The sequence below is a fragment of the Bos indicus x Bos taurus genome, chromosome 7, assembly GCF_003369695.1.
Source record: "Bos indicus x Bos taurus breed Angus x Brahman F1 hybrid chromosome 7, Bos_hybrid_MaternalHap_v2.0, whole genome shotgun sequence".
NCBI lineage: Eukaryota > Metazoa > Chordata > Mammalia > Artiodactyla > Bovidae > Bos > Bos indicus x Bos taurus.
The window spans coordinates 104,189,288-104,201,981 of record NC_040082.1 but is presented as its reverse complement, the minus strand read 5'-3'; the positions used below and the strand labels follow the sequence as shown (position 1 = coordinate 104,201,981).

General features: G+C 45.9%; 1 protein-coding gene across 6 annotated transcripts in view; it reads right to left on the bottom strand.

Annotated features, from left to right (window-relative positions):
• NWD1 (NACHT and WD repeat domain containing 1) overlaps positions 1-12,694 on the bottom strand; it is an 82,338-nt gene that overhangs the window by 30,425 nt on the left and 39,219 nt on the right. For all 6 annotated transcript variants that reach the window (XM_027548124.1, XM_027548130.1, XM_027548127.1 and 3 more), the window contains 2 exons: positions 7,990-8,187; positions 4,921-5,043 (listed from right to left, as the gene is read on the bottom strand). In XM_027548124.1, coding sequence (XP_027403925.1) covers positions 4,921-5,043; positions 7,990-8,187 — 321 coding nt within the window. The remainder of the gene's footprint in view (positions 1-4,920; positions 5,044-7,989; positions 8,188-12,694) is intronic.

Below are 12,694 nucleotides of genomic sequence, written 5' to 3'. Positions count from 1 at the left end.
ATAGAATTCTCCAGGCAAGAGTACTGGAGGGGATAGTCATTCCCTTCTTCAGGAGATCTTCCCCACCTAGAGATCAAAGCCAGGTCTCCTGCACTGCAGGCAGATTCTTTACCATCTGAGCTACCAGGGAAGCCCAAATAATATGGTACACCCGTATAAAGAATATTATGCAAGAATTAAAAATAATAAGAAGGAAGGAGATATATATATATGCCCTGGAGAAGGAAATGGCAACCCACAACAGTATTCTTGCTGGGAAAATGCCATGGACTGACCACACACACACACACACACACATATATACATATATGCACTGACCTGACCATAATAGTCATTATTACTACAATAGCCAATATTTACTGAGTGCTTTCTATGTGCCAAGCATAGCTGTTAACATGCATTAAACTCCTTTAATCTCATAACAACTCTTTGAGATAATATTATTATCACATTGGGTTTCCCTTGTGACTCAGGTGGTAAAGAATCCACCTGCAATGCGAGAGACCTTGGTTCAATTCCTAGGTCAGGAAGATCCACTGGAGAAGGGGATGGCTACCCACTCCAGTATTCTGGCCTGGAGAATTCCATAGACTGCATAGTCCATGGTGTCAAAAAGAGTTGGGCATGACTGAGTGACTCACTTTCATATTGTATAGATGGGGAAACTGAGTCATAGCCTAGGATGGTAACTTATGCAAAGCCACATGGCTAATAAGTAACTGAGCCAGGATCTCAGCCAGGAGCCCAGACTCTCAATCTCTACAAAACATTGATACAATCTATTGGGCTTCCTTGGTGGCTCAGATGGTAAAGAATCTGCCTGGAGACCTGGGTTCGATCCCTGGGCCAGGAAGATTCCCCTGGAGAAGGGAAAGGCAACCCACTCCAGTATTCTTGCCTGGAGAATTCCATGAGCAGAGAAGCCTGGTGGGCTACAGTCCATGGGGTTGCAAAGAGTCAGACACGACTGAGAGACTAACACACGTACATTGTGACAAAAGCAAGCTGCAGCCCAGTGTATAAAACAGCACGATGTGATTTTTGACAGGAGCTCAAAAGACAGAGCTATGTCTGCATAAGCCTAGAGAAAAAATTGCTAATGGCATATAACAGAGTGTGTGCACTGATCACTTTTGGGGGAACACTGAAGGATCGAGGGAGAGTAAAGGAAGGGCATTTTGTTTTAGAATTCACATGGCACCAGTATTTGGAATGATTTTTATTACTTGAGATTGGGGTAGTTTTCAACCAGAGTTTTTATAAATAATAACACTTTATAATACTTCCCATACATAGGCCATTATATTGCTGTTAAAATGAATTAGTGGACCCCCTTGGTTGTCTAGTGGTTAAGAATCCACCTGCCAGTGCAGAAAACACAAGTTCAGTCCCTGGTCGAGGAAGACTCCACGTGTCACAGAGCAACTGAGTCCACACGCCACAGCTACTGAAGCCCTCGCGCCCTAGAACCTGTGATCTCCAACAAGAGACGCCACTGCAGTGAAGAGCCTGCATATCGCAATGTAGATTAGCCCCTGATCACTACAGCTAGAGAAAGCCCATGAGCAGCAACAAAGACCCAGCACAGCCAAAAAGAAAATGAATAAAAATGAGCTAGAGATATATACATGATATAAAAAGAGGCAAAAAAAAAAAACAGGTTGCACAAGTTTATATGTCTATATATAACCATATATATCACACAGATATAATAACCAAGAAGAGAGATAAGAGTAGAGTGTTGTGAAATATTTAGAAAATGATGCGTTTTGAGTATTTATTACCTTGTTTCAATAGAATTGATTAATCGTATGTTTCTATAATCTAACATTTAAGAATGGCTGTTTGAACATAGGGAACAGACTAGTGACTGCCAAAGAAGAGAAGGAGTAGGGAAGGGATGGCGGAGAAAGCGATGGCACCCCACTCCAGTACTCTTGCCTAGAGAATCACATGGGCGGAGGAGCCTGGTAGGCTGCAGTCCATGGGGTCGCTAAGAGTCAGACATGACTGAGTGACTTCACTTTCACTTTTCACTTTCACGCATTGGAGAAGGCAATGGCAACCCACTCCAGTGTTCTTGCCTGGAGAATCCCAGGGATGGGGGAGCCTGGTGGGCTGCCGTCTATGGGGTCGCACAGAGTCAGACACGACTGAAGCGACTTAGCAGTAGCAGCAGCAGGGAAGGGACGGACTGGGAGTTTGGGATTAGTAGATGCCAACTGTTTACATACAGAATGGATAAACAACAAGGTCCTACTGTAGAGCATAGAAAACACTTTTCAATTTCCTGGGATAAACCACAATGGAAAAGAATGTAAACAAGAACACATATATGTGTATAACTGAGTCACTCTGCTGTACAGCAGAAATTAACACAACTTTGTAAATCAACTATACTTCAATAAAAAAAAATTTTTTTTAAGAAAAAGAATGACCACCTCTCCTAATTCTTGAAAATTTCACAGTTGACTCTCAGAAGCCAGTACAAAAGACCTCTAGCACCCTACCATGTGATGGGAAACTTTTACTTTTCCTATTACTTAGGTCTACAGTGTTTTCAGGGCTTTCCTGGTGGCTCAGATGGTAAAGAATCTTCCTGCAATGCAGGAGACCCGGGTTCGATCCCTGGGTTGGGAAGATACCCTGGAGAAGAGAATGGCAATCCACTCCAGTATTCTGGCCTGGAGAATTCCATGGACAGAAGAGCCTTGTGGGGCTACAGTCTGTGGGGTCGCAAAACGCTGGATATGACTGAACAACTAACACACACACACAGTGTTTTTGTTTTTTTTTCAGTAAGTTGATTACTGAGTTTTTCTGATTACAAATAATAAGAGTTTGAAGACTTTAAAAAATGAATCAAGGTCGCCATGAGTCAGCTACTGTACAGAGATTGAATCATCCTCTGGAAAAATAGCCATCCTGATGAAAATAATAAAATAAAGAGACTCATTTGTCAATACTCTATCAGTACGTACTCCACTGCAACCCCTTAGACAAAAAGAATAAAATTCAAGTATCTAATGCTGAGAACTTTGGGGTTAGGGAGTGTTTTAATCTGTTGCAGCCTGTTTGGAAAGCAATATGATGACACTTCTCAAAACCTATAGGAATGTTCATACCTTCCAAGTCAAGAGTGCCACTCACTGGAAATATTAAACAGAATGAAAAAAATACTGACCAAGAGTTAAAACAGATTCATCCCAGTATCATCCAAATAGAAGATAACTAGAAATAGCCTGAGTGAAGTGAGTGAGTGAAGCTGCTCAGTCGTGTCCGACTCTTTGCGACCCCACGGACTGTAGCCTAACCAGGTTCCTCCGTCCATGGGATTTTCCAGGCAAGAATACCGCAGTGGGTTGTCATTTCCTTTTCCAGGAGATCTTCCCGACCCAGGGATCAAACCCAGGTCTTCCATATTGTAGGCAGACGCTTTACGGTCTGAGCCACCAGGGAAGATCCAAAAAAAAAAAAAAAGCCTAAATAGCCACAAAATGTTTAAATAATTTTAAACATTTAACAAATTCTGGAATATGATCTATTAAGATAAATGAAATATTTTTAGTGCATTTAAACAGTATAAAGATGATGATACAATGAATCAGAGTAGCATTATTCACAACAGCCCCAAATTGGGAACAGTGTAAATGTCCTTCAAGTGACGAATGGTTGAAAACCTGTCGCTTGCATACAAGGGAATACGATTCAGCAATGCAAGCGAACAAACTATCTATGCTTGTAACGATACAAATGAACTGCGAACGTGTTAAGTGGCGAGAAAGAAAACTGACGCACAAGATCACATAGTATACAATTTCACGTATAAGAAATGCCCCAAAAGCACAAATCTACAGCCTCAGAAAGCACATGAGTGCTTGCCACGGGGCTGGAGCGCCCACTCACACTGTGTGTCAGTCGCTCAGTCGTGCCCGACTCTTCACGACCCCATGGACTGTCGCCCCATCAGGCCTCTCTGTCCATGGGATTCTACTGGGGTGGGGTGCCATTCCCTTTTCCAGGGGATCTTCCTGACCCGGGGATTAAACCCAGGTCTCCCGCATTGCAGGCAGACTCTACCGTTTGAGCCACCGGGGAAGTGCCCACTCACAGAGGTGAGCTAAATAAGCTATTGTTTGAAGCTACTGTGTTTGGGGTGATCTTGATTTTGCATTTTCCTTTTTCGTATTCTTTTCCATCACGGTTTATCACAGGACACTGAATATAGTTCCTATGCTATAGAATAGAATCTTGCTGTTTATCCTTTCTCTACACACACGTTTGCATCTCCTCACCCCAAACTCCCGTCCAGCCCTTTCCCAGCCCCACCCTTGGCAACCACGTCTGTTCTCTTTGCTGTGAGTCTGTTTCTATTTTGTATATAAGTTCATTTGTATCATATTTTAGATTCTACATATGAGTGATACAATACAGAATTTGTCTTTTTTCTGACTTAGTGTGATAATCTCTAGGTCCATGTGTGTAGCTGCAAATGGCATTATTTCATTCTTTTTGTGGCTAATATTCATATATATTGTATATATTACATCTTTGTCTATTAATCCATTGATGGTTGCTTCCAAGTCTTGGCTATTTTAAATACTGCTGCTATGAACACAGGGAGGCAGGTATCTTTTCAAATTATGGTACAGATATATGCCCAGGTATAGGATTCCTGGATCATACGGCAACAATCTTTAGTTTTTTGAGGAACCTCCTTACTATTCTCCACAGTGGCTGTTCTGATTTGCATTCTTGTTTGGGGTTTTTGTTACATGGCTGTAGCTAGCTGATGCAGGAACAAAGACCACAGTTTTTATACAGAGAAGTGAATTGGTGGGAAATGGACCCTGAAAACTGGCTGATCACTGCAGGACTCTAGGAGGAGCCTGATCGTCAGCCCCATTTTCCAAGCCTCACCTGTGTGTCCAGGAAGGATGTGGATCACCTGCTGTTCCTCCATGTCCCACACAGCCACCATGCCCTCCTGCGTGCCAACCAGCAGCAGCTTCTCCTCCAGGCTCCATGCCATGGCAGTGATGCCTGCAGCCACACAGAAACAAGAGCTCATGGGTCTGAGTTCTCAGCCATGAAATACTCCCCCACTTTGCAGATAAGGAAATTGAGGCACAGAATCAGTTCCTTGTCCAGAGTCACACATCTAGAAGTGGCAGAGCTGGGATTTTAAAACCAGCACTGTCAGACGCCAGATGCAGACTCTGAGCTGCTCTGAGGCAGGAAGATGGGCTAAACCACTCTTCATTCGTAAGTGTCTCTAGTTCAGCGATTCCTACCCAGGGGTGATTCTGCCCCACACGCCCAGGGCACACTGGGAAATGTCTGGAGAAATTTCTGGTCATTACAACTGGGGTGTCCACGTGCTCAGTCACTCAGTTGTGTCCGACTCTGTCCCCATGGACTGTGGCCCACCAGGCTCCTCTGTCCATGGGATTCTCCAGGCAAGAATACTGGAGTGGGTAGCCATTCCCTTTCCCAGGGGAATCTTCCCAACCCAGGGGTCAAACCCGCATCTCTTGTGTCTCCTGTATTGATTGGCAGGCGGGTTCTTTACTGCTGAGCCACCAGGAAAGCCAAGATGGTGGGGGAGGTGTTAAAGTCAGAGTCCAGGTCTGAGAATCCAGGATTGTATTTCCACCTCACTGGGACAGGATATGAGGAGGTGGGATTTTTCTCTTCTTTCCTTATTTTTTTATTTTTATTTTTTTAATTTGTGATCACTCACGAACTGTGTCACCTTGGAAATGAGAACTCAAACTTTTCATCTTAAAAACAAAGCAACTGGGAATTCCCTGGAGGCCCAGTGGTTAGGACTCCACACTTTCATTGCCGAGGATGCAGGTTCGATCCCTGGTTAGGAAACTAAGATCCTGCAAGCCACATGGTACATCCATAAATAAATAAAAATGAAGAAACTGAAGCCCAGAGTGGGTAGGAAGCTTCCCAACCTCAACATGTCGTGTGTGTGTATGTGTTAAATTGCTTCAGTGGTGTCCGACTCTTTGCGACCCTGTGGACTGTAGCCCACCAGGCTTCTCGGTCCGTGGGATTCTCCAGGCAAGAATACTGGAGTGGATTCCCATGTTCTCCTCCAGGGGATCTTCCCGACCCAGGGATCAAACCCACGTTTCTTATGTCTCCTGCACTGGCAGGCAGATTCTTTACCACCAGCACCACCGGGCGACATGACTAGAGCTCATGCAACTGGCACAGTGGGTCTGAAACACAAGACATTTTCCTACTGAGATGAGAAAAACCAAAAAACGTGTGCGCTGTGACTGCCTTTCCTTATGCTTGGACAGATCTCACCAATCAATCACCACGCTCTGTGATCGGCCCCACCCCCTACAGTAGCCATTCTATTGATATCATGCTTCTTTTTGTAATAAAATCCACAGCCCACACGTTTCGTTGAGTATGTAGCTACCCAGACTAAGAGCGTATTTCCCAGGCTCCCTTATAATCAAAGATGGCCATGTTCTCTCCAGTGAAACAGGAGCAAAAGTGACAAGTTCTGCTTCAAGGTTGTGTCCTCGAAGGGAAGGGGACTGCCGTCTACTTCTTCCCTCTTCCCCGGCTGGAATGCCGCTGTGATGGCAAGGGCTGGAGCAGCCATTTTGGGCCATTAAATGCAAACCTCACACTGAAAATGGCAGAGCAAAAAGTTTGAAAATGTCTGAGTCCCTGACAACCTGAAGACACCGTATTACCTTTATTTATGCATGGACCGTTGTGTGTGAGACAAATGAAGTTCTTTTTTATTTCAGCCATTGCTATGTTGGCTTTTGTTACAGCATCAGAATCAGTATCGTAATAAATGTACATTCTTTCCTGTTAGACTCAGTCTTATAATCCTTCTCAACACAGTATTCTGGTAGCTGTCCCTAAATCATTTTTTTTTTCCATGCATTGTATCAAGTGTCTCTTAGAATTTCTCTTTTTGAAGCTCTGTGCCTTGAGAGTGTAGCTTTCCCTACAAGTTATAATGGCTGGTATTTGAACAACAAGCCATTTGTGTTCAGTAGCCTCATGATTAATGTGAGGCTGTGGGTGGGCAGATAAAGGGCTGGATGCGTGGTGGTGGGCTGGCGGGTAAGTGGACAGGCAGATGACTGGCCGCACGAGTGGGTTAGTGAACGGATGGGTATTAGAAGGGTAGATGAATTTGATAGGTGGGTGGGTGAGTTGATGAATGGCTGAGTGTCTGGATGGGAGGAGGGGTATTTGAGCAAATAGAAGGTGGCAATTTGGGGAAAATGAAAGGTAAGTGGTGTGGATAGAATGGTGAAAGGAAGGATGACTATTGGAAATATGGACAACTGATGGTGGATGGATGGGCAGATGGGTGGAAAGGAAGAAGGGAAGGAAGGATGGAAGGACATACAGATGGATAGATGAAAGGAAGGAAGGGCAGATGGAGGGAGGGGTGGATGAATGGAAAGACGGATGGATAGCTGAGTGGTTAGAAGAAAGGAAGAGAGGGAGGGAAGGAGTTTGGATGGATGGAAAGGCAGACAAATGGAAGGAAGAGAGGGATGATGGGTGGACGGACGGAAAGATGGGTTGGAAATGGATGGAGAGAACAAAACCCTCTCATCCTGACATTCTGGTGTCTCATGGAGAACCTAAAAGTCCCACCAGCCTCTCCAGGGCCAGGCAGGAGCCAGTCTTCAGTTTCCAAACTTACTAGCATGAGGCTGTAAAATCACAGAAGCTATGGTAAGATGGGCACCGAACTCTTAGTGACGAGACCCCAGAGGCAGTCAGCATCTGCTTGCTCTGGGCTCAATAGCCGTATTTACACTAGTCGTCTACAGTCCCTGGGGGACAGATGGAGTCAAGTCAGCATGAGACAGCAGGGCCAGGCCCAGCTGGCACCCTTGGGGCTTCCCAGCTGGCAGAGGGGAGCCCCAGAGAGCAGCCTGCAACCACTGCCCCCAGGCAGACAGGGACTGCGCTGGGGACACCTACCTTTGTGACAGCCGCTGAGGGTTGCCCGCAGAGGCCCTCCAGGGGGCTGGAGGAATCCTCCAAGGGGCACCAGCACAGGCTGTGGGCACATCCGGAACCAGCTCTGTGCCTGTTGGCACAGCTGTCCCACCAGCCCGGGATGTGAAGTGCTGAAGAAATGGAGTCTGGCCAGGAGTTCTGTGTACAGGATGCTTCTCTCTGCAACAGAGGGGACGCTGGTTGAGGGGAGGGGCCCTGCTCCCCCAGCTGGAGCCCTCCCCGCTTCTGCCTCCATTTCTGTCCTCTCCACCCACTCGCCCCTACTTCAAGTGCACCAGGAGGATCCCCACCTCACATCCTAGACCTTGGGTTTCCTGAAAACAAAGACAATGCCTGTCTTGCTTATGGCTACGTTCTGAATGCCAAGTGTGTAAGTCACTCAGTCGTGTCCTATGCTTTGTGACCCCATGGATTGTAGCCCACCAGGCTCCTCTGTCCTTGGAATTCTCCAAGCAAGAACCCTGGAGTGGGTAGTCATTCCCTTCCCCAGGGGATCTTCCTGACCCAGGGATTGAACCCTGGTCTCCTACACTGCAGGCAGATTCTTTACTGTCTGAGCCTACAGGGAAACCCAGGCACCCAACCAATGTGTAGGATCATTTCACCAGCAGTTCATAGTTACTGAGTGGGTTAGTGCCCTGTGGCTGCTGGAAACAAGACAACTTGGGGGGATTCAAACAACAGAACCTTCTTCTCTCACAGTTCTGGGGGCCAGAAGTCTGAAATCAAGGTGTGGCCAAGGCTGTGCTCCCTCCAGAGGTTTTGGGGGAGCATCCTTCCCTGCCTCTTTCAGCTTCTGGGGGCTCCAGGCATCTTTGGCTTGTGGCCACATCACTTCAACTTCCTTTTTTTATTATTTAAAATATTTCTTTCTTTCTTTTGGCTGCACTGGGTCTTGGTTGCTGTGGGCTCTCTCTAGTTGCAGCAAACAGGGGCGACTCTTGGTTGCGGTGCACAGGCTTCTGTGTGGTGGTTCTCTGTCGCAGAGCACAGTCTCCAGGTGCCAGGGCTACAGAAGTTGTGCTTTGTGGGGTTAGCAGCTCTGTGGCATGTGGGATCTTCCTGGACCAGGGACTGAACCCACGTGCCCTGCATTGGCAGGAGGATTCTTATCCACTGTACTACCAGGGAAGTCCTCAATTTCTTTTTTTTATTTTTAATTTTTTATGCAATTTAAAAAGGTTACACTCTATTTACACTTATTACAAGATATTAGCCATATTTCCCATGTTGTACAATACATCCTTGTAGTCTATCTTACTCCCCCCCTCCTATTTTGCCCCCTCCATTCCCTCTAGGGCTTCCGTAGTAGCTCAGCTGGTAAAGAATCCACGTGCAATGCAGGAGATCTGTGTTTGACCCCTGCGTTGGGAGGATCCCCTAGAGAAGGGAACACCTTCTGGAGAACACCACTCCAGTATTCTGGCCTGGAGAATTCCATGGACTGTACAGTCCATGGGGTTGCAAAGAGTCAGACACGGCTGAGTGATGTTCACTTCACCATCCCCTCGCCCACTGGTTGCTACTGCTGCTAAGTCGCTTCAGTTGTGTCTGACTCTGTGCGACCCCATAGATGGCAGCCCACCAGGCTCCCCCATCCCTGGGATTCTCCAGGCAAGAACACTGGAGTGGGTTGCTATTTCCTTCTCCAATGCATGAAAGTGAAAAGTGAAAGTGAAGTCGCTCAGTCGTGTCCGACTCTTAGCGACCCCATGGACTGCAGCACACCAGGCTCCTCCATCCATGGGATTTTCCAGGCAGGAGTACTGGAGTGGGGTGCCATTGCCCACTGGTAACCACCAGCTTATTCTTGTGAGTATGCTCCTTTTTTATTATATTCACTAGTTTGTTCTATTAGATTCCACATATGTGATATCATACAGTATTTGTCTTTCTCTGTCTGGCTTATTTCATTTAGCACAATCCCCTATAAGTCCATCCACATGGCTGCAAATGACAAATCTTCATTCTTTTTTATGACTGAGTACTAGTCCATTGAATATATGTAGCAAATCTTTATTCATTCATCTGTCCACGGACATTTTAGGTTTCTTTCATATCTGGGCAATTGTAAATAATGCTGCTATGATCACGGGGGCTCATGTATCTTTCAGCGTTTTTGTTCTGTTTTGTTTACCCTGGAATGGAATTACTGGGTCATAAGGTAGCTCTATTTTTCAGTTTTTTTGAGAAACCTCCATACTGTTTTCCACAGTGGTTGCAACAATATTCCCACCAACAGCGTGTATGTGCATCCACCCAATTTCTGCCTGTGTCTTGACATGGCCTTCTCATCTGTGTGTCTCCGCATTTTCCCTTTTTTGGGGGGGTTTCAAATCTCATTCTGCCTTCTTATAAGGACATTTGTGATTGCATTTTGGGCCTGCTTGGAGGATCCAAGATAAACTCTCCATCCTAAGAACCTTAATCACATTTTCTTTCACCATATAAAGTGATAGTTATAGATTCTAGGGATTAGAGCAGGAAATGGCAACCCACTCCAGTATTCTTGCCTGGAGAATCTCATGGACAGAGGAGCCTGGCAGGCTATGGTCCCTAGGGTCGCCAAGAGTTAAATATAACTTAGTGACAACCACCAGGGATTAAGAAATAACTATATTGGGACATCCTTAGTGGTCTATGCCAAAAGCCTTTGACTATATTGACTATGTCAAAGCCTTTGACTGTGTGGATCACAATATACTGTGGTAAATTCTGAAACAGATGGGAATACCAGACCACCTGACCTGCCTCTTGAGAAACCTGTATGCAGGTCAGGAAGCAACAGTTAGAACTGGACATGGAACAACAAACTGGTTCCAAATAGGGAAAGGAGTACGTCAAGGCTGTATATTGTCACCCTGCTTATTTAACTTATATGCAGAGTACATTTTGAGAAACGCTGGGCTGGAGGAAGCACAAGCTGGAATCAAGATTGCTGGGATAAATATCAATAACCTCAGATATGCAGATGGGAAGAACTAAAAGAGCCTCTTGATGAAAGTAAAAGAGGAGAGTGAAAAAGTTGGCTTAAAGCTCAACATTCAGCAAACAAAGATCATGGCATCTGGTCCCATCACTTCATGGCAAATAGATGGGGAAACAGTGGAAACAGTGGCTAATTTTATTTTCTGGGCTCCAAAATCACTGCAGATGATGATTGCAGCCATGAAATTAAGACACTTACTCCTTGGAAGGAAAGTTATGACCAACCTAGACAGCATATTAAAAAGCAGAGACATTACTTTGTCAACAAAGGTCCATCTAGTCAAGGCTATGGTTTTTCCTGTGGTCATGTATGGATGTGAGAGTTGGACTATAAAGAAAGCTGAGTGCCAAAGAATTGATGCTTTTGAACTGTGGTGTTGGAGAAGACTCTTGAGAGTCCCTTGGACTGAAAGGAGATCCAACCAGTCCATTTTAAACGAGATCAGTCCTGGGTGTTCATTGGAAAGACTGATGTTGAAGCTGAAACTCTAATACTTTGGCCACCTGCTGCGAAGAGCTGACTCCTTAGAAAAGACCCTGATTCTGGGAAAGACTGAGGGCGGGAGGAGAAGGGGATGACAGAGGATGAGATGGTTGGATGGCATCACCGATTCAATGGACATGGGTTTGGGTGAACCCCGGGAGTTGGTGATGGACAGGGAGGCCTGGCGTGCTTCGATTCATGGGGTCGCAAAGAGTCAGACACGACTGAGCGACTGAACTGAACTGAACTAGTGGTCTAGTGGTTAAGAATCTGCAATGAACAGGACAGAACATAGGTCCCATCTCTGGTTGGGGAACTCAGATCCCACATGCCTCAAAGCAACTAAGCCCATGTACCACAACTACTGAGCTCTCACAACTAGAGAGCCTGTGTGTGGCAACTCCTGAGACTGCATGCCACAATTAGAGAGCCCATGTACGGCAACTGGAAAAGCCCGTGCACAGCAATGAAGACCTGATGCAGCTAAATAAATAAATAAATATGTATTTTAAAAGTAACTACATCTTGGGGAGGGGGCAGTCTAGATGTATCATCACTATCACCCCAAAAACTGAGGCATGGTGAGGTTCAGAAGCGGCAACCCACTTCTGTATTCATGCTTGGAGAATCCCCACGGACAGAGAAGCCTGGTGGGCTACAGCTGATGGGGTCGCAAAAGAGCTGGACATGACTGAGCGACTTAGCACACACACACGAGGTTTCAGCGGCTTACACAGCTCACACGAACTGTGGGGCCTGGGGCAAGGGTGGCCACGCCCTGTGCCTGGGTTTGCTGGTGGGTGAAATCGGGTAAGGCCAGGAACAGGAGCAAGTGTCCCACTCACCACAGGCGTAGCAGTTAAGGTGGTGCTAACAAACTTAACTGTTAAGATAAACACTACTTTAATGCAATTTTTTTTTTTTTAAGAAAATCAAAAGCATGCCCCCAGATCCATGATGAACAAAATATCAGTCTTTTAAATAAAAACAAACAGGAATGGCACCACGCCAAGTCATCCTGGAGCCTGAGGCAACGGGAGATATCCATAATAGGACTGGTTTCTAGGAGCTTGCTGGGAAGTACTGGAATGTTGTGAGAATGCACGGTTGCTCAGCTGCACCATCTGGTGGCAACATTTCTCTCTACACCTTCTCCTTGCCCCGGGCAGCCACAGGTTGTCAGTCAAGGAGCGC